General features: G+C 42.6%; 2 protein-coding genes across 5 annotated transcripts in view; one reads left to right on the top strand and one right to left on the bottom strand.

The window, feature by feature from the left end:
• Positions 1–4,398, top strand: part of fgf16 (fibroblast growth factor 16) — a 6,541-nt gene extending 2,143 nt beyond the window's left edge. Inside the window, exons 2-3 of the mRNA XM_032528183.1 lie at positions 631–734; positions 3,011–4,398. Coding sequence (XP_032384074.1) covers positions 631–734; positions 3,011–3,256 — 350 coding nt within the window. The 3' untranslated portion in view covers positions 3,257–4,398. The remainder of the gene's footprint in view (positions 1–630; positions 735–3,010) is intronic.
• A 5,320-nt stretch (positions 4,399–9,718) lies between these two features.
• The window catches only part of atrx (ATRX chromatin remodeler), a 38,140-nt gene continuing 25,078 nt past the window's right edge, over positions 9,719–22,780 (bottom strand). For all 4 annotated transcript variants that reach the window (XM_032528174.1, XM_032528171.1, XM_032528173.1 and 1 more), the window contains 6 exons: positions 22,581–22,772; positions 15,395–15,544; positions 13,095–13,211; positions 11,981–12,076; positions 11,655–11,783; positions 9,719–11,367 (listed from right to left, as the gene is read on the bottom strand). In XM_032528174.1, coding sequence (XP_032384065.1) covers positions 11,143–11,367; positions 11,655–11,783; positions 11,981–12,076; positions 13,095–13,211; positions 15,395–15,544; positions 22,581–22,772 — 909 coding nt within the window. In that variant the 3' untranslated portion in view covers positions 9,719–11,142. The remainder of the gene's footprint in view (positions 11,368–11,654; positions 11,784–11,980; positions 12,077–13,094; positions 13,212–15,394; positions 15,545–22,580; positions 22,773–22,780) is intronic.

The following is a 22,780-nucleotide window of genomic DNA, read 5'->3' as shown; positions in this document are numbered from 1 at the left end:
GCACAACAACTTTTCGTTGTACCGGTTGTTCCCGGGCCTTTGAAGTCACACTTTACTGTAACTGCCTGTGAGTCAGCAGCAGCCCACTACACAACTTACCCACATCTCAGCTTCATAAAAGGGACTTCTCAGTCTGTATTAGTAGCCAGTGGGAAGTCCCAAAGACAGGATGCACACAGTTATAGTCGCCACACCCGTTCATGATTTAATGAGTGATGTGTGCACTTTAGACTTTTGAAAGCAAGATAAAAAAAATTAAAAAAAATCAAACGAATCTTTATCTGGTGCATCCAGGCCATACATGTGTTTTTTTCTTGCTGTAATCAAAGACAAAATGAGTTATGTAGTCCTCTTAAAGCAGTATTTTTGTAATAGTAGCCTAGACTGAAGATGCAAGCAGTTTTTCTCTTTGAAGATTTGGAATAATAGTGACTTTAAGGCCACATGACAGCAAAAAATAAAGCTCCCTAACCCAGTTGATTGGTGCATATTTTGACTGGTCTGCTGTCCCACAAATGGAGGCCACTTGCTGGGGGGGGGGGGGGGGGGGGGGGGGGGGGGGGGGGGGGTTTGCCGGTGGGCTCCCCTGACTGTTTTTTTGTGCATTGTGTGTGTGTTGTTTGACCTCAGGTATCCTGGAGTTCATCAGTCTGGCGGTGGGTCTGGTCAGCATCAGAGGGGTGGACGCTGGACTCTACCTCGGCATGAATGAGAAAGGAGAGCTCTATGGGTCGGTGAGTCAAAAAAACCTCTTCCTTTCATTTACAACCCGGCCCTCGCCATGCAGCCCAGGGCCTCATTCACAACAAGTCTGGCACTTGACACACATTACTTGTTTTACAGAATGCATTATTTTCCCGCCACTGTCATAAAATTCCTTTATATATATATTTTTTTTTTTACAATACACGCCAGTACTGAGCTATCAAAAACACGTTTTCAGGAGCAATGCAAGAGCCCATTTGTTATCAAGGTTCCTGTACGTGGCAGATGGGAAAACCACAGAGAGACAAAACAAGTAGGTTTCTTTTACAGAGTCTCACACTCTGTATCACATGCTTCACTCCTCTGCAGTATGGGGACCAGAGTAATTAATAAAGACAATAGAGCCAATAAATAATGACCAAAAGCAACACCGTCAGGCTCTGGCAAAGAAAACAAAATTAGAAAGTTAACATACTTGTTTTCCATGCGAAGGGATTTGAGGAATAGCAGAATTTGCAGCTTTAGAGAGCACACCAACCTCTTCATTTAGTCTCGAGATAAGCAGAAATATTTACATATTTTTCCCAAAGTGGAGACAGAAATGTTTAGAGTCGCTTTGGATGTGTGCTGTGGTTGAATTTGGTGGAGATAACCTCTCTGTACACAGCTGGACTCAAGTTCGGACTGCGGGGTTAAATATATTGTGCTTTTCCACAGTAAATGTAGTGTATAGAGAACATTTAGGTCGTTTTTTTTTTCCATCCTGGCTGACTTTCTCTGATATGCGGTTGGTATTTGGAGACATAGAGAGAGAGGAAATGGAAGAGATAAAGACAATCAAGAGGAAGTATGTGAGGGTTACCTGTATCAGGTGTCCCAGGGCATTACCTGAGGGCCTCTCAGGGCTCAGACTCCCCCTGGCTCTGAACATTTCAAACAGAGGCTACTTCTTAAGCACCACCATTATGTTGAAAGTGCAGATATTGTTACTGCGTGCTATCAGAGTCTGGCATCCTGCAGCTTTGACCCTGGGGGAGGGGGGTGGGTGAGGGTGGGAGGCAATGATTTGTGGGGGTGGGGGTAATTGCACACCTGACTGAGTCACCTGACTGACAGAGGGAGCGATGTGGACACATCTGTCTGGAGCTGAGAGGCCAGGAGGTGGAGGGGGGAGGGGACCAGGTAGAAGGGTGCTTCCGTCCCACAACTGCCAGACCTTGACAAGCTTTTGATCCGATGAGGTTTAAGTGTGTGTGTGTGTGTGTGTGTGTGTGTGTGTGTGTGTGTGTGTGTGTGTGTGTGTGTGTGTGTGTGTGTGTGTGTGTGTGTGTGTGTGTGTGTGTGTGTGTGTGTGTGTGCGTGTGTGTGTGCGTGTGTGTGTATTAGGATGGAGCTGGCCCAGTCATGTGCCCCCAGGGCTGTGTTTACAGACAACAGCTCCACCACATAGCCGCAGCCAAGCAGAGCCTGACAGCCAATCAACAAAATTGCCGCTGGAATAAAAACCGAGACTCTTACACAAACACTTGCTACGACTGTAGAGACTGACTGATCACGAACATTTATCTTGCTGTGTGGAGAAGCCACATCCTAATAGCCAAAAACAAAGTCAGAGTGTCAAGGAGGAAGAGTGGGAGATAAAGTGACACCCTTGAATAGGGTTCACATTTGGCCTCCAGTGATACCCCTGACTCCACTGAGTTTCGACCCTCTTGCTGCATGACTGACTGGTCTTGGCAGCAGAGTAGCTCTAGCCGTGATGTCTCTTATTGTTCCCACACACTCACTCAGCCAGCACACTCTCACCTGCTGAACCCGCAGCCATCGCTCATGCTGCGCTGTCAGTAAAGACCGAGGCTTTGAGAGAGACTGTGTGTGTGTGTGTGTGTGTGTGTGTGTGTGTGTGTGTGTGTGTGCGTAAAAAAAGCGAGAGAGCGAGGGAAGATTGTACGCTTGCTTGCTGTTCTTGTTGCATCACGGGAGGGAAACAATTCTCCATTCACAACCAGAGGTTAACGGGTCTTAAGAATGAGTGTGGGGCGTAAAGGGGAAAGCACCTCGTAATGACTTCCCCACTTTTGTCATTATGAGCGCCTGCCTTAATGAGATCCTACTGGTTCACTCACTCAGCTTTCACATGCAGTCCAGAATAGGTAATGAAATACATAAACTAGCACATCAGGAATTGGCATGCAAAGTGGCATCACCCATCATAATCTCAGCTGCTTTTAATCATGTTTCTGTTGCAAATGTCGCGTGTGCAGGACTTCCGCATGTGACTGATGTGTTGTTTTCTCTCCGGCAGAAGAAGCTGACAGCAGAATGTGTGTTCAGGGAGCAGTTTGAGGAGAACTGGTACAACACCTACGCTTCAACGCTGTACAAGCACACAGACACGGGACGCTTCTACTACGTTGCCTTAAACAAAGACGGCTCGCCCAGGGAGGGCAACAGGACTAAAAAACACCAGAAACTCACCCACTTCTTACCCAGGCCGGTGGAGATTGAAAAGATCCCTCAGGCGTACAGGGACTTATTCCAGTACAGGTGACCAGTGCTTACACTTGGAAAATTGGTTACATTCGGAGGAATAGACATGAAACAAGAGAGAGGTGGTGTTGTGGATATTTTGGACCTGGTACAGAACTGTTTACCCTCAGCTCCCCCTGAGGTCACTGTGTTTGTGCCTTGGCCCACTGCCAAGCACTGACATAAACATTGTGCATGTTCCTGGATGTCGGCGGGAAAGTCATCTTGTAAAACCACTGCATGGACATGGACGGAGAAGGCATGACTGCCCAGCTGTGGGGAGATCAAATCAGGTGCTATGTTTTCTCAATAACCACTTTTTAGAGATAAATGCGTAGATACTGAAATGAATGGTTGAGAGAACACCAGACAAGACTTTCAGGAGTTCAAAATGACGGGAAGCACTGCAGATGTCACACTGTGCATTTGTCATGCACTATATACAGTTAAATGTAAGAAAGGGAACATTCCACATACACGGAGATCGGAGAAGAAGAAAGTGTGTGTTAAAAGGCGAACTGAAGTGTTATTAAGTTGTCTTTAAAATCAAAGATGAAAGAGGGAAAAACAATCTCTAAGATGAATGTGTGATAGACGAAAGAGCACTTACTGCACATCCTCAGTCCCAGCTGAAGGCTCACTTACTCTCCCATTTAATCATTTGATTCTAACGATCTCATTCATCCCATTTAAACAAAATATCAAGAGGCGTCTTGTAGGAATTGTATACAAAATAAGTGATTAAGCTCGGGACAAAAGCACTTCTCTGACTGTGGTTGTAAAGAATTGTGATGGGCTTTTTTTTTTTTTTTTTAAAGGATGGTGACTTGTAATGTTCAAAGTGTCGGGAACATTACTAAAAATGCAAGCAGCTGAGGTGTACATATGGGTGATCCTATTTATGAGATGTACAATATATTTATTTTCTACATATAAAGTATAAATATAAATATATATTTATTTATTGCAAAGACTTTATTTTGTAAGGAACTTGAAGTTATCTGGACTGTAGATTCTACTGAAATTACACACTCTCAAAACAACTGCAATGAACATGACAATAAAATTGTCCTGCTATCGAGAACTCATTGTGAGAGACTATTTTTGCTTTGATAAAAATCTGATGTACCAATTAAAACCAGATGTAGAATCTATGTGAACGTTGCCTTTCTTTCCTGTTATTTTTTAAGCCATGCTAGCATGATGGTTGTCAGTCGGACTTTGGTCCAGACTTGAAAATCTCAACAACTGATGGATGGGTTACCATAAAATCTAGTTCACATTCACGGTCCCCAGAGGTTGACTCTTATTGACTCTATCATGGCGTTTTTTTTTTTGTTTTTTTTAAATGGTACCTGCTTGACTCGACTTGACCGCGGCGCCCCGTCCTTCTTTTTCCATTGCAGATTAGCACCGCCTCATGCGTGAGTTGAGCGTGGCTGGTTGTCATAGCAGCGAACTGTCGTGACCTAACGCGACACACACACAGAACATCGAACGCGTGTTGTTTTTGATTCTTGGCAGGGGCCAGAAGACAAATTCAGCTTCAAAAAAAGCAGGAGGCAGCAAAAAAAAAAAAAAGATTCTCTCCAACCAATCAGTAGTCTGCAGGTTTTCACGTCACCTTTTGGTAACGCCTCAGCGCGCTTGGAACCTCGACGGAGGTGATACTGATAAAAGTACCTGTTGGCAGGTTCCAAGGACTTTTTTTCGTAATGGAAAACCGAAAAAGGCGAGTAGAGTTGAGGCAAAGTGAATAGTTACCATGCAGTGAAAAAACGCCATTATTATTAGCTTTCCTCCAGCGCCACCCTGAGGTTTACCTTTGTGGTTTTTACCTGATAATGAACATCTTAGCACTAAAAAGGAGCTTTCCTTTGTCTGGACACAAACAATTTAGGCTTTGCTGATGTAAGATAACTTGATGGAAGACCATTATTATACCGCACACGTTATTAATGAAATACTTTAAATGTTGTTTGTAAAATCAATGACTGCATGGCATTTTGTCCTGCAGTCCAAAAGATGTAGGTTAAAACATACCGCAGATTTTTCTCCCAGAGGAGAACACGATACAATCCCATGCCAATTTGCCCTCATAAACCCTTTACCAAGTAATGTGCACAGGCCCTCTCTGTCTCCATAAGGTCTTAGTCAGCCTACATCCACCGTACAAAATCGGATTCCTTATGCAACTGGATCCCGGCTCCTAATTGGCTTTACACATCAGCATGGATTTAAAAGCAGTGATTGGTTGTTCATTGCAGGGGCCTCACAGACTCCACTATGGTGTAGTCTGCAGCTTTTCAATGGACAGAAACAGCTGCCTGCTGCAGAGAACCAGCAGGGATGTGCCGCAAACCTGGACTGGTGGTAATCTAGGGCTGAGAGGGGATGGGATCAACATTTCAACATCTGCAATAGTTGTAATGTTTCTCCACTGGCAGATATTTGTAAGCTGTGAGAGCAAGCTCCCCTGGGGGGGGGAAGGGAATGGAAAAGTCAAAGACATACAGGGGAAAACCCTGGCAGACTGAGAAATGAAAACAATACCGGGAGAGGGAAAAATAGATGAAAGATTGAAGGGAGAAGAGTGTGGGACCAAAGGCACTAAGTGCTGTGGGTGTGAAACACAGGGACAGCGCATCAGCATGTGTCAGCTTTCTGCTTTCCAACTGTTAAATAAATGGTGCTACATTTTGGGAAATATGCTTAGCTTTTGTGCTGAGAATTAGATAAGATCAATACAACTCTCTTATCTGCACCATAAATATGAAGCTGGAGCCACGAGTTAGCTTAACATAAAGGCTGGAAGCGGGGGTAACCGCTCACCTGGCTCAGGTAACTACATCGACACCAGGTTATATAGTTAGCCCTCCAGAGAGCACCGAGTTTTATAATACCGCGCAAATTCCCCGCTAAAGACACATCTTTTGAATTTTGTGTCTATATTCTGGTCGTCAGGTGGTTTAATTTTCAATTTCAATTTCAATTTTATTTATAGTATCAATTCATAACAAGAGTTATCTCAAGACACTTTACAGATAGACCACACTCCAGAATTTACAAGACCCAACAGTCTAGGAGTTTCCTCCAGAGCAAGCAACAGTGCGACAGTGGCGAGGAAAAACTTCCTTTTAGGCAGAAACCTCGGTCAGACCCGGCTCTTGGTGGCGGTGTCTGACGGGCCGGTTGGGGTTAGAATGAAGAGTGGCAATAACAAAAAAATAAAAAATTAGTTTTGTAGCAGTTCTTTGTAGTAGTTCAGGCATAGCCGGACGCTGTGCGGCATTACAAGGCACAGCAGGACGTAGCAGGACGTAGCAAGGACGTAGCAGGACGTAGCAGGGCACCGCAGTGTAGCAGTTGAACATGGCATACAGAACGTGTAGCGGGACCATGGCGACAGCTGCTACCTGATTTCGGAGCCTCTCTGACCAAGGGAACATGTGGGGAAAAAAGAACATAAGGACTGGGAATGATCCCAGAGTAGGTAGTAACAAGCATTTCTGGGACATGGTGCACATAAATGAAAAGATAGAGAGGAGAGGAGCTCAGTGTATCAAAATAAGTCCCAGCTGTCTAAAAAATTACAACAAAACCAAGAGAGACGAGGTAAAGAGAGTCCAGCCCGGCGGGCAGAACTCTCCCCAACCGGATCGGGCTGTAGCCAAGTCTCCCTTGTTCTATTATATTCTTGATATGTTAGATAAATCTGAAAACTGTGACTAACTACTACTCCTAACAATATTCGATCTAGGCCTAACTAGTGTATCAAAATAAGTCCCAGCTGTCTAAAACTATTACAACAAAACCAAAAGAGACGAGGTAAAGAAGTCCAGCCCGGCGGGCTAGAACTCCCCCCAACCGGATGGGCTGTATGCCAAGTCTCCCTTTAGTTATATTATATGATAGATAAATCTGAAAACTATGTGACTAACTACTACTCCCTAACAATATTCGATTCTATGCCCTAACTATAAGCTTTATCAAAAAGGAAAGTCTTAAGCCTACTCTTAAATGTGGAGACGGTGTCTGCCTCCCGGACCCAAACTGGAACCTGGTTCCACAGGAGAGGAGCCTGATAGCTGAACGCTCTGGCTCCCGTTCTACTTTTAGAGACTCTAGGAACCACCAGTAACCCTGCATTCTGGGAGCGTAGTGCTCTCCTAGGGTTGTAAGGTACTATGAGCTCTTTAAGATAAGATGGAGCCTGACCATGAAGAGCTTTGTAGGTGAGAAGAAGGATTTTAAATTCTATTCTAAATTTTACAGGAAGCCAATGCAGAGAAGCTAAAACAGGAGAAACGTGATCTCTTTTCCTGGTTCCCGTCAGAACATGTGCCGCAGCATTCTGGATCAGCTGTAGAGTCTTTATGGATTTTTTTGAGCAGCCTGATAGTAAAGAATTGCAGTAATCCAAATAGAAGTAACAAATGCATGGAATAGTTTTTCTGCATCATTTTAGACAGGATATCCTGATTTTTGCAATATTACGTAGGTGAAAAAAGGCGATCCTTGAAATTTGCTTTAAGTGGGAATTAAAGGACATGTCTGATCAAAGATGACTCCAAGATTCTTCACTGTGGTGCTGGAGGCCAGGGTGATGCCATCCAGAGTAACTATATCATTGGATTGTGCGTCACGGAGGTGCTTGGGTCCGAGGCAATAACTTCATTTATTCTGAGTTAACATTAGAAATTACAGGTCATCAGGTTTTAATATCCTGAAGGCACGTTGAAGTTTACTAACTGATTAGTTTCATCCGGCTTGATTGATAGATATAATTGAGTATCATCTGCAAACAATGAAAGTTATGGAGTGTTTCCTAATAATACTGCCTAAAGGAAGCATATATAAAGTGACAGGATTGGACCGAGACAGATTTGTGGGGGCTCCATGACTAACCTTGGAGTGCACAGAGGATTCATCGTTAACATTAACAAAATGAGATCAATCTGATAAATAAGACTTAAACCAGCTTAGAGCAGTCCCTTTAATGCCAATTAATGTTACAATCTCTGTAATAGATATAATGGTCAATGGTATCAAATGCAGCGCTAAGATCTAATAACACAAGTACAGAGATAAGTCCTTTGTCTGAAGCAATTAGGAGGTCATTAGTAATTTTCACAAGTGCTGTCTCTGTGCTATGATGAACTCTAAATCCTGACTGAAAATCTCAAATAAGCTGTTCTAGCAGAAAGTCGCACAGCTGTTTGGCGACTGTTCTCAAGAATCTTAGAGAGAAATGGAAGGTTGGATATAGGTCTATAGTTGGCTAAAACATCTGGATCAGGTTTGCTTTTCAGAAGAGGTTTAATACAGCTACTTTAAAGTACTGTGGTACATAGCCTGTAATAAAGACAATTGGTTATATTCAGTAGTGAAGTGTTGACTAATGGTAAAACTTCTTTAAGTACCTAGTCGGGATGGGATCTAAGAGGCAGGTTGATGGCTTAGATGAGAAGAAATAATTGAATTAAATTGATAAAGATCAAGTGAGAGCAAAGCAGTCAAAACATGTATCGGTTTACAGCTGTTTCTAAGGTTCCTGAGTTTAGAGTGAAAGCCAGTTAAAGGCAGGTCTGGTGAATTTTGCTTCTAATAGTTATAATTTTATCATTGAAGAACCTCATAAAGTCGTACTACTAGAGCTATGGGAATACTTGGCTCAGTAAGGTGTGACCTTCTGTTAGTCTGGCTACAGTGCTGAAAAGAAACCTGGGGTTGTTCCTATTTCTTTCTATCAATGACGAGTAGTACGCTGCCTGGCATTACGGAGGGCCTTCCTATACGTTTTAAGCTATCTTGCCAGGTTAAACGAGAATTTTCCAGTTTGTGGAGCGCCGATCTTCTCAAGTTCCGCAATATTTGCTTTAATTTGCGAGTTTCAGTGTTATACCATGGAGCTAACCTTCTTGTTTTATTATCTTCTTTTTTAGAGGGGCAACAGAGTCTAGAGTCATTCGTAGCGAGCCTGCTGCACTATCAACAAAATGATCGATTTGGGAGGGACTAATAGCATAGGAGTCCTCCGTTATTTTGGGACTTGGTAATGAATTAAATGCTAACGGAATCGCATCCTTAAATTTAGCTACAGCACTATCAGATAGACATCTTGTATAGGACGTTTTGCCTAATGGCGTGTAGTTCAGCAGTATAAACTCAAAAGTTATCAAGAGACACTGATTATACAGTACAACGTATAATAGTCATAAAATGTCCCCAAAAATACTGCACAGTATTTTGTTATCAGATATTATTGGAATAAAAACTGGTATAAGCCTCAAAAATCCACCATGGGTCAGGCTTCCAATATAATATCATACAAGTGCATAAGCAAAGTGTTTTGCTTATCATATTCACCAAATCTCCTACCAACATTCCTCTTTATAAATTCAATCAAAGGAATGCACTATATACAATATTATTTGTCAATGTTTCAGTCCTTAAAAACAAATTATTCAAACACAAGAGTTGCTCATCCTTTTGGTCACTTTATTAAATGTTATATTAAATACTTATCAAGATAATAGCAGATCAGATTCATGGCAAATCATGTCGGTGTATTTGCTATTATAAGAACATTCTTAGAGGAGGGCAAAAAAAGTTTCTCTACATTTATGAAATACACCTTGTGCAAACACAGGAGTCAATTAGAGACAGCATCTCTTTGTGAGAAATGAACATATTCCTCTTGATTAACAGCTACACCAGTTTAAGCATTTAGAAGCAAAAATGTGCCAAAGTAGAATACAGGTATAGTCTGGGGACCTGCCTGGTGAGACTAGTGTCCAGAAGGCATTTCTCACAAAGCAGAGGACACAAATCAGCCAGATATAGAATATGATTGCCTTCTTTACTCGTTCTACTAAATCCACCATGAGACACATACTTCAAACTTTGACAGGCAAGTAAAGAGAAATGTTTTGGGCCCTATGATATCCGGCTGAACTGATTGTGCTTTGTGAGACCCAGTTACCCAAACTTGGGATCAACACAAGTGGAACATAAACAATGAACAGGACGCACAGTGCTATGCTAGACAACACGTGACAATGAGGATGATGTTACAAAAAGTTCATAGGAATCGGCAGGCAGTTTTGAACAACACAAGCATTCCATTACCATGTTAAGCGACAACTAATGAAAAACACTTAAAAGGATAATAGAAAAGATTCTCAACAAATCTCAGAACTTTACAGAGCTTTTTTTCCTTTTTCTTTTTTAGGAAATGAATACAAGGCTATATTTTTTTTCTGTTTTCGTTGACTTATCAATTTTTTCTATCTCCCAAAAAGAGCAGGACTTAGCAGCTCCATTAGCTGCCTGCTTTGCTAGATATTGGTAAAGGAATCTACTGGGGCTAATAATCATGTAGAACTTTACATAATAGAGTCCTGTCACCACAACACTGGTCCCACTCAGGTTTAGTTATGCATTTCAAATAGTATAAAAAAAAAAACTTAGTTTAAATAATAAGGAAACCATCTTTCAAGAGAAAAACAATGCAATGCTTAAAAGCATTGGGGGTAAAATTAGTTTCTTTAAATACATGAAAAATGAAGATATAGAACTTGAATAACATTAAGGCGGTATATACATTTTTTTTCTGTTGAAATTCCTAATAGACTCCTTTCACACAGTCATTTATACATTATAGTCCACCTTCTCTTAGTGAACTACACAATGCAGAACTGAGTCTATCCCACTTGAGGCCCCAGTGGACAACAGCCTAGTCTCAAAACTACTCCACCCCTCTGCTTGGTGCACCAGATTGCTTTGAGCTCTGAGCGGTGGTGTCACAGTGTGTTTGTTACAGAGAACTTGGCCTCACTTGGACTGGCCCACTGGGAGCTGGCTGGCTGGCTGGCTGAGTGGGGGGTGAGGAAGAGTCCCTCTGACCTACAGGCCCTTGGAGGGCCCAGGATTCTTGCCCGTGCCTTGATGGGAGTTTAGGCCGTGGAGCTGCTGGTAAAGCCCCAGCAGGTCCATCTGGCTGAGCCCTGCACCTCCCATCATGCCGTTCTGCATGGCCAGCTGGTTCAGGTAGCTGGCCTGGTTAGCCATAGCCATCTGCTGCTCCTGCACCTTCCTGTTGGTAATCAGCTTCTGCACGTACATCATCAGCTGGGCAGACACAAACAGAGGGACCGGTTAAATAAGTACCAGCTGAACAACCAAAACCTCACACGTGAACACAAATACAATTGTTGCCCTTTCTTGGTCTAACAGACTGCATTGTTTTCATTATTATTTAGGTTATACAACTTAAGTGTTCTTGGAGGGTGAATTAACAAATACTCCTACCATTTACCTTTCATAATAAAATAGCCTAACTTGGTAGTAAAAAGGGGACAGCGGATATAGTGTTTTAGTCTCCAGCTACTGTGGCTTGTACACAGAGCAGTTCTTACCGTCTGCTGCCTGGTGAGAACGTCCCGGTACGCAATTTCCCTCCGCTTCACCTCCAGCTCCACAGTGGCCTGCCGTCCCAGAGCCATGGCCTGGACCTGATTCTCTGTGAGTGCTGGGTTCTCCTTCCACTGTGGGGAGAGAAAAGCTCGCACATGTTAACATCAACCTCCATCCCAACTAGAATCACTCCACTTGCATTTTGTTACAGGCCAGTCACAGAAATTTGACTTCATTCAAAGCACTCCTTTGGAGAAATGGCGATTAATCCCTAAGAAAAGTTAGACGATTATCTTCATTGACACGAGGCTGATTAAAAAACACTTACCAATCTGGCGATAGTATCTTCCAGTGACTCGCGCGTTAGAGTCTTCAACGCATTTGTTGCTTCAATGACTTTATGTCGTCCCTGGTTTATAAGGTCCTAAACACAAATAAAGAAGACAGGTAAGCTTTTCTTATTATTACCAAAACAATGGATACATAACTGAGTATTCATTGGCAGATATTTACAAGGGATTGATCAATTATCGGCTGCAATATTCAATAGTCTTTTTTTATCCGACTGCCAAACAAAACTAATCAAAAACGGTAGTCTCACTCAATGTCCCGCCCACGGCACTATCTGATAGGCTATTACTCGTAATGTATATCTAATCAACATTAATTATATCATTATTTGATTTAAAGTTGGTTTATTTTTTATTGTTATTTAAATGTAATAACTGTTGGCTTTGTCTTCTGTTGGTGTTGTTCTACACTATTAATGTTGCATGTTCCCTGTGCCGTAAGATGAAAGTACAGTGAAAATTGAATGAAAGTAAAAATGTTCATGACTTATATTGTTTTTAGGGGTGCATTAGTTAAGGGTTGCTTATATTTGTATATTGATTTGGAGAGAGTTAGAAATGGCAGGACTTGTTTGTATATTGAATAACTGTCAATACTTTGTATGTTTCAACTTATTAACATGTCATGAGTCAAATAAATAGGTCTATCATTTAAAAAAATGCTTTTAAGCTCAAAAATCTTTACAATTTCACAAGAGGATGCATCGCTTACTGATTTATTGAATCACTTTTACACGTAAGCGTCTGTCTACTTTTAATGATACCGCTGCAACAACATCCTTTCTATCATGACATGATTACAAGAATTGAAGCCAAGATACATTTTGAATTCATTTGACATCCTTAGTGAAGAACACAAGTTGCCTCTCGGACGTTTTGTCCTCTCCCTCATTCAGATGCACCACCATGTATAAATAGCTGCTGCCCCAGACATGGAGTATTACAGACTGTTGGGTGGAGGAGCGGGGCAGTCAGGACGCCGGCTACTAGACTGTTGTCACAATTAGCAGTGGGGTCTAAGGAATGTGGGGCACCATGCCGTGGGGGTAGGAGAGGGAGGCAGCAGAGGGGCATGTGGAGCTCATTACTTACCTCCAGCTGCTGGTTGGTCATGGAGGCCAAAGCAGCCATGTTAAAGGAGAAGTAGTTGGAGGAGCCCATATCCATCTGGGGGTATGCAGACTGGAAGTTGGTCCTCATCGACACACCCTGAGAGATGAAAGACAGAGACGGAGGGGGCATCCAAGAGAAGAGCAGGATTAGTTACACTTCAATTAGGCCACCAAGGGCATGATGGGAGAGACTTTATGCCATCACTGGGGTTGACCAGAGACAACAGTTTGCTTTGCTTGTCTTTCCTTCACACAGTGTCTGGTCCAGCTCTTCACTTCATGTTCAGTCAGTAATGTTGACAACAACGCTTTAAACACTCCACCCCAATAAGATGTTTCACTCTGCCAGAGTAACAAAGTTCCTGAAATCGGCCTGCTTCTGTTGTATTAAGTGTGCGTGTGTGAGAAGCGACCTGAAGTAAACAGTCTTGTCCCAGTAAAGGCCAGCAGGATGCCGATGTTTGTGTGTAATTGAGCCTCTGCTGCAGATGGTTTTCCTGTGCCCTGTAATCTGGCCATCCGGTATGTAGGGGTGGGTGTGTGTGTTGTTGGGGGCCAGTGGGGGATCTTTGGACCTGGTCAGAGAGACAGGTGTGCAGCAGGCGTGTGACGAGACACAGCTCAAGAGACGAGAGATTGGGTTCACGAGAAAGACTAACACTATTTTAAAGAAAACTTTAAAATGTTGAAATTTGTCTGGAAAAATAGTCACAAAATGAAAAATGAGCACGTTTTACTGCAAACTCAACAGGCTTCTCTCCTGTATAGCTAACCTCGCCAGACCTCATAACTGTGGTGTCCCTCTCTCCTCCCAACACCTGTCCCTACAACCTATTACTCAAAAATGTATTCATTTCTTACACTGCACTATAACCACACACACACACACACACACACACACACACACACACACACACACACACACCCACACACCACACCACCACCACACACCACACACACACACACACACACACACACACACACACACCACACACACACACACACACACACACACACACACACACACACACACACACACACACACACACACACACACACACACACACACTTTTAAGAAGTAGCCACTTCTGGACTTAATTTTCAGATGCTCTGCCAACTTCATACATCTTCAGAAAATCTAAACTTGACTTCATATCCAAAACCAAAAAAAACCCTCTAAGGTGTACACCAAGCTGAAGTCATCCCAGTGAGGCTGAGGGCTCATGGGATACGTTTAGTTTTGGGCACCTGATCATGTTCTCACAGTTTTTCCCCATTTCCTGAGTTGCAAATCTGATATTCATACACATAGCTTTTCCTGGCCACCGCTGGCCAACCCTTAAGTTGTGAAGACATTAGCAGAGTCCGGGTTACGTTCCAGTTGTTTCTCCTACAAAGCTCTCGGTATACAATGTGATACTGAACAGCCTTTCGAGGATGAAAGTGATTACTTGTATATCTTTAGTGGCTGACAGATTGCAATGACGCGAATGCAATTGAAATTCTCACATTCGACCTCAGCACCACTGTTTTTCACTGTGACTGGGAACCCTCTGTTCTCTTGAAAAGCAGAGTAGCCTGAGGAAACGCCTTAGGCACACAGAGGGCAGAGGAGGAGTGTGTTGAAATAATCATTAGGCTGAATTAGAATCTAGGATTACGCAGGGGAGGGGGGGGGGGGGAGAGAGAGAGGAAGAGAGAGAGAGAGGAGAGGGTGTTAAAGAAGACAAGTACAGAAGAGAGAGAGAGAGAGAGAAGACCTGCTCCCCCCATCCATGCACTTTTCCAAATATACCCCACTAATTACCCATTGATTTGTCCCACAAGAAAGAAGAGGGAAGAGGAGGGTACAATGGGGGAGATTTAAAAGAAAGAGAGAGAAAAGTGTGTAGCACAGACAGAAAGAGTCCCTAACCCTCTGTGGACCTAACTATGTACAGTAGTACTGAGAGTGTTTGGACAGCCTCTCATTGATTTGTATAGCAGATCACTAGCTTAACGGTGGGCCCAAATGACTATCACAGTAGTAGGGGGTAGGCCCGGTCATCTGCTTAATCTAAGCGATGAAAGGATTGTACAGATCAAACATTGAGTCACACATCTTGACAAACTGCAGCGGGGCCTTGCTTAGCTCTCCTTGCACTTTGATGTCAATGATTTAGAGAATAATGGACACACAAGGGCTATATGCTGCATGTGTGTGTGTGCGCGCCTTTGATTTTGGAACTGGTGGATATTTTTGTACCATGCATGTCTGTGTGGGTTTTTATCCTCGCCTACCTTCTTTTCTGCTTCATACTCGGCCCAGGCAGCCTTGCGATCCTCCTCGCTGAGGGCTTCCTCCTCCTTGTGGTCCAACAAGGAGTCGTGCTCGTGGTAACACACAATCTGGTCCTTACTGTTCTGCAGCAACTCCGCCAGGAAGGGATCCTACAGGGGGAAAGGCGACAAAGAGATAGAAAAGGGTCACATGGGCTTGAAGGTATCAAAGGAGAGGAGGAAGATGGTTCTGGAAAAACTGTAGGCCGCAGTGGCTACATAATAGAGGTTACTGTATATTTAGACTGCAATCACAGCAACTGAAGGTCAGGATCACAATTTTTCAAGTCTGTGTTAAAACAATAGTCAGGTGCCCATATGAACAATAAAACAGGTTTTGCTTGCTGTCATCATTCCTCCTAATTATACTGGCCATTAAAAGATCCCCTACTAATGTGCTGGAAATGTAATGCCTCTTTCACACCAATGACCAAGGTTATCTGACCAGTGTTCAACTCTTGTTTTGGCAATTCACACCAAGCTAGTCAACAAGGGTTGGTCCCTAGTCATAACAATTCAGATATGACCTGGATCACAACCCGTGACTTTATGTGATGGAAATGGACGTCACATGTCATATTCAGTGAACAGCTAACATCACATACTCCAGTCAAGCTGTAAACCATCAGAACTAATGTTTTGAAGCTTCTTGAATTTGTCATTATACAGTAGAGAGAGCAAAATAAAGATTTTATGATCGTTTCACAGAGACATTTTGTGGAAACAGATTCTCTTTTCGCCTCTGCATTTTATTCATTGCAGCAGTAAACTGAAAGGCTACTCTAGTATCAATCTAGCCACACTGACTGCAGGCTGCAGACGTGTGTCTAGTGCGAGAAAGCAGCGGTACTGTCGACGAGAAAGTTAAACAAAACTTTTTTTTAATTTTTATTCATACATTTACTTTCTAACACTGAGTTCATACCGAAAAAAAGAGGCACTAGTTAGCATGTGTACATCTGCTTTGTTACTGTGGCAAACAATACAAACAGGCCAACAAGACCGGAATACACAAACGCAATTTCATTTCTAATGCTTGGATTTATATATTTTTTTTAAATTAAAATTAAAAAAAAACAAATAAATAAATGGTTGTTTTAGGGCGAGTTCTGGTTTCCATGACTACAGTGTTGTTGAAAACAATACCTGAGTAAAATTAGGAGAGCTGGGCCAGGCTCTGCTCACACAAACATGGTTTAAATTACTTTCTCTGTAGTACGTTTGCTTTTCTTTGTCTTGACTTAGCTTTACATTAAGCTGGAACTTTACAATCTGGAAAAAATGTCATACAGAAGTTGCATCATTAACCTCCACATGGGCCAATTTCACAGAGGGGCGATGCTTTCCTCTCCTGCCTTTCTCTGTCTTGCTTTGAACTGTGACAATGAGTATGAAGCTGCAAACAAAATTATTAATAGATGTCACTGGTATTAGGGAAGGAAAAAGAAAGCCCAACTATGAAATTAAGCAGTGATTGGAGACCTGTATTGGATACACAGAAAATAAACACCAGACCAGACGGAGTGAAACTAGATCCCTAAGAAGGGGGAGAAGTGATCTGCATGAACACTTTACATTAACCTATTTTGAGGCCTCACGACCCGAGCAAGTGACAGATAAGGTGGCCGAAACAGATAGGAGCAGACAAGGCCACAGAGCTTCACAACCTTATACTCAACAACCTCCAACACTTGGGCACTGAACCCATTGACACATGTTTATGTTTGCCAGCCATCACACTTAATCAGGACAAAACCAGCCCACCCCTGAACAACCAGACATTTTGGAGCAGTGGCACAGCCAGCAGTTTTGCTCTATAATTAGGACACAAAAGCACAGAAGAACCAGTTGGTCCGACTCTGATATAGGGCATCAATCCTGTTTTTTTTCTGTGAACAAAGATGAGCACAGGTTTTTATTTTTTAATTTATGCTGTAGCAACAGTATAGTACAGTTAAGTTTAGTAGAGTTAACTACTAATGTTCAAACTATGTATGAATAGAAAGCAGTAATCTTTTGAACAGTAATCTGTGCTGACATTTTATTCAAATGCATGAAAGAGGAGCACTTTTGTCGACCAGATAACGGGTCAGTGGAGCTGCAGGTCAAATGACAGTATTGACGCTCCCATTGGAACCTAGTGCCTTCAGGGATACCCAAGTAATCCCCACCAGCAGTGGCACTGGGGTGGTCTGGACCATCTCCATCCCAGTGAGTGTGAGTGTGTGTGGAGCCAGCACTAATGATGGGCGATTGTCATCCTTATGGATCTGCATGGTAAAGCCTATCATTTTACTGCAGGGGATGAGAGAAAGTCAGAGACGTTGGGTGGGCAGATGCTCAGACGGAAAACAAGGTAAATTACCCTGTTCAACTCAACACTTTTTTTTGGGTGAAATTTGGGAAGGAGTTTTGGCACACAGAGTGTGTGGCCATCCGAATCTGAGAATAAGCTCAAGACCTTTAGTTTAGACCAAAGAATCTCAACAGATTCAGTCTCAATGAGGGCCTGGTAATCAGCTGTTTTGACTATAAACAGCACCTGTGCAAAATAATTCTTTTTATTCAACAAATGTTATTCAAATGTGCTCCTAGAATAAAACTAACTCTAAGCTAGCAGTCCTAGATTCAGCTGAGTGCTAAACAAGCAAAGAAACTTAGTTCAAGAATTGGGATACTAATCACACAAGGCATCCAACATGCATGACATTTACCACTGTTTGAAACACTTTCCATTGAGAGAACAATTTATGCCCTCCTTAAGCCAAATTATTGTCCATGTATGAAAATGACTAAACTGCCAGCAGTCCATAAATGATGTAGCCCAAAGCAGTTTTCAAAGTTATCAGTTCTCACATCTGAAAGATGAAAACTTGGGAGTCAATGTAAGTGGGCCTCATGTAGACTTTACAACTTGGCACAGGCACCAACGGGTACTTCAGCATTAGATTTTGGTGACGGTTAAATGTAAAATGACTAATGTAATTGAACACCCCTCTGCATTAATAGCTTGCAGTTCTATACAAGCAGGATTTTTGGTCATGTTATTATATATTTTCTACATACATACTCAACCACGTAAACCCAATTTCCTGCATCTAAATAGCCGCGTATTGTGTGTAGAGACCGCTTTAAACATGCTTCTACCGTCATGGTTTAATTTTTTATTTCATGCTAGTGCACAAACAATAAACCTCTACTTAAGAGAAAAACACTATACAGGAGGAGTTAAATTTGCAGGAAAATGAAAGGATTCCAACATCAAGAAAACAGTTCTGAGTAAATGGAAAGAAAAAGCAATATAAATGCAAGGAAAACAAGCCTAAAATTGTGTGTTTTATATCTCTCTCTCGCTCTCAACTAGTTAGTTGAGTTCTCCGGAAGTTTTTGAATGTATTGAAAGTAGCTGTCTCTGCCAGAAACTACTTTCAATGTACAGGTGTATCAACCATAGCAACAGAGGGGGCCAAGACAGAATCACAATTGAAGGAATGTGAGTGGCTGAGATATTTGTAATACCTAAACATTGTCAGTTAAAACTCTCTCCCCCCAAGCTGCACACAAATGATACACAAACCCTACAGGCCTGCTCTAAACAGTTTCTCAGCAGAAATGCACTTAACTATGGGGGCTATGCTTGACATCAGGAGGCCACCACGTTGTCTTTACACCCTCCAGGGCCTGCACGCAAGTCAGAGGGTTTATCTAGCTGTCAGTCAATTAACAAAGTAACAAAATCATGCATGTCACAAAGGGCTAAACAAAGACAATAAACATAGCACATTCCTATAAAAACAAGCCTCAGCTAGCAGCCGCAGAGGGGGTGTACTTCTACAAGAGCCCGCTACAAGGACCAGCCAGCTGGAGCTGGACAGTCATGCCAGGTGGAATTTACAAGGACTCTGTTAGAGTATAATGGTGGAACTGTACTGGAAGAAAGAAAAGTCAAAAAATGGAAATCGGTTTCTGAATAAATCTTATGTGAGAAGCAGGCTGTGCACTTGTTGAAGTAGTTGATCACAAAGTGTGGGCGTGGAGAGGTGTTGCTCAGTTCAAATTCGAGACAGAGGGCTGTTCCCCACAGGCCACTTACTGGCCTGGCTTTTAGTTGCCAGGCACAGCCGTTTCTCTTGGGATATTTTACAGACTAAGGGCAGGGGTTATGCTAGAAAAGAAGTGGTTCATAAGAGGAGTTATCCAACCATGTCCAAAATAAAAAGTGTTTATAGCTGTTCCGAACAGCCACAGTGGGAGGCAGGGCGAAAAGCCTGCCGTCATAGAGAGGGGTATATGGGGGTAGTTTCATACAGTCTCAGTCTCTTCTGGAAGGTATTCATAGTGTTGCAAGCGTAGATGTGAAAAGTGACAGAAATAGTGGCTCCTTTCTCACCTCTGCACAGCTGGGCAATTATGGCACAAAGAATGTCTGATTTGAGAGAAGTTACAGAAATGACTCGGACACAGACCCCCAATTTCAATGTTGGAAGGTGCGGGGGAAGGGGGCTTCAGAAGCTGTTCGATCATCCAAAACACAAAGTAAGTACACTGCTGCATTAAGACCTTCTGGTTAAATTTAGGACATTTTTTGTATGGCCTTCAGTTCAGTTTAAAAACAGGCACTGTCAGTGTTTTGTGCATTTTTAATATCTGGTCACGTGTTTTACTTTTTCCTGCTCACTGACAATTAAAGCCAAAAAGTCAGTAGCAAACTATAAAAACAACCATCTCTTTGCATGATGAAGTTCAATAACCATACAGAGATTCATCATATTAGTGACAGAGATCCCAATATCGCCACAGACATATTCTCAACAAACCAGAAAGCAGCAAACGAGGGCCATTGCTCTTGCTTCTTCCTCACCAACAACAAGGCCTCTTGCTGTTACTATCATTAGCGTTCTCTCCACCTGCAAAGCAACAAGCTCAGGCATGTTTTCTAAAAGCTGGCAAAAAGCATTCTGGGAAGTATGAAAAAGCGCTTACACAAGTAGATATAGACTGGGCAAGCTAAAGGTGGGTGCACTGAACATCACTGACTGGTGATATATTGCTTAAAGTATTCAAGGGGGGGAGGGGGATTTTCCTTTAAGGCCAAAGAGACTTCCTACCCCTAATGAGACAAGCATAATGTGGCTTATTGCTCCAGTCTGTTCCTGTCTATACTGTGGTTTAAGTGCAGCCTCCCCTCAGTCATTGTACCTGACAGAGCCTAATGACCACTGCAGCCATCACCTGCTGAGAGCACATACAGTGAGGTACGCCCACAGCCTACCAGCTTGACCGACAGTGCACAATACAGCATTTGCAGAGAACGCTGTAAAGTTGTATGAAGACAAAAAACATAGTTCTCATTTTCTTTCTTTTTCCTCACGAGTGGTTGAATTAGATGGAAGAGGCAAGTGTGATGAACAGGTTTAGGTGAGGGTGTCTCAGGATAGGTGGGGAGTCAAAATCTCATGTCTGGGCTGTGCGGACCTTCTTTGTCATTACAAGGAAGTTGTCCTGCTTCTTTTGTCTCCAATTAGTTTCTCTGAAGAGTGCGGAGACGTCTTTAAGAGAGGGGTTTAAATAATGACCCTTCATCATGATGGGTAGGCCAGAGGGAGAAAAAGAAAAACAACTTCACTAAACTTGCTTTGAAGATTCGGAGGCATAGTGTCAAGTAAGTGCAACAGATGGTCGCGAAGAAGGCAGGGAAAAGACAGAGTGGAGTAATGGTGGATGGACGGGGAAGAGAGTGAGGACATCAGCGAGTACGGGCGGGCGAGGGGGGGTTGGAGTGGAGATAATGATAAGATACAAGGTAAAGGCGGTGCAGAAATAACCATGGCAGGTAGTATAAAGGTGGACTGAACAGGAGGAGGAAGGTGGGAGTGGTGGTAGCAGAGACCCCACTACAAAGCAAAAGATGAGACCAAAAATAAGCCCAACTCAGCTTCTTAAGCACAGATATCTAACACTGCCTCTGAGGCCTGTGTGACCCTAATTTTAAAGCAATATGCGCTGTCTGGTTGAGAAATCAGCACTTCCCAGTGTGAAGAGTTTAAAAGAAGTTTAATTTAAAAAAAAAAAAATAAATAAAAAAAATAAAAAACTCCCTCTGTTGTAGACTCAAATCATTCTCTCCTTCTGTGCAATGGTTGCTGGCTGAAAGTGATGGAGGGTGTCTGACTCATCTTCACATCATTCCAGATGGCAAATTCCTTCCGTATACTGCAGTCCTGCTGCCACATCATAGTTAACCCCCTGGCCAAAACAGGTCAGCTTGTTAAAGAGCTTGTCAGCCTCTCCGTCTTTAATACGGTGTCACATAAATGTCACTGGGCTCATTAAAGATCATACACATCTAACAGGCCGCGGCTCAATGAACACATCTTTCCTCTTCTTTTCCCCTTCCTCTTCTTCAAATCTCCAACTGTGCTTTGCTGCACTGTAACTGGGCTACTCCTGGTTTAGAGGGATATGAAAGGTGAGAGAAATGATATCCTTTATCCATTCGGTTTAAAGATTTTTACAGTTAAACCAAAACAAAGAGGTAAAACCACTTTAGGTTATCTGAATAAACACAGACTGCAAATAAGGGAAAGAGTGGGAAAGCACATAATTCAAAGATCAATAAAGAAGTAAAGGACAGCAAGGAATTAATGTAAAAAAGAAAAAAGAGGTTTATAGCAGGGCAGAAGCTGTGTTGCAATAAAAAGACTATTTAGTAAATAGCAGTAAACACACATCTGTGCAGCTATGCGAGGTTGGATGGCCAATGTAAGGGTTGTGTGTTTTTATTAAACCCCAGGGGGCTCAAATAGTGACACAGCACCTGCATTAAGAGGAGAAAAGGCGAGCGCAGGATTATGAAAGGAAACAAGAAGAAATAGAAAGATCCCAGAAAGGCCAAGCAGGATACAAGTTGGCATTGTGTCTAAAAACTTTATCACTGAAGTGGTAAACTTCAAAAAAGAAGAACATACTACTTGGTGCAAGTCTGGTCAAACAAGCTTGGTATTAAAACTGGCATTCTGTGCCATGTTTGTTGAATAAAAATACTTTTGTTTACTACTGTTAATAGGTTTCAGCCTGCTTTTCTGCACTTGAAATCTTCAAGTCCATGAAAAAAAAAAACATGAAATCTGCATATGTACATGTCTACCTTAGGAAGCAAGGGCGTGGCTTTCTTGCTCTTCTTCTCTGAGGGCCCATCCAGCAAGTCCGGGTCAAATGTGTAAAGCTCGGCCAGCTCATTCGTTGTAAAGTGCCTCTCAATCTGCTGCTGGTCCACCACACGGAATGACAGAGACTGTTTGGTTACCTGCCGGTCATAAATCTTCTCCTCCATTGTACCCTGAAGAA

The sequence above is a fragment of the Etheostoma spectabile genome, chromosome 10, assembly GCF_008692095.1.
Source record: "Etheostoma spectabile isolate EspeVRDwgs_2016 chromosome 10, UIUC_Espe_1.0, whole genome shotgun sequence".
NCBI lineage: Eukaryota > Metazoa > Chordata > Actinopteri > Perciformes > Percidae > Etheostoma > Etheostoma spectabile.
The sequence above is the reverse complement of the archived record's forward strand: the minus strand, read 5'-3'. Positions and strand labels throughout refer to the sequence as shown.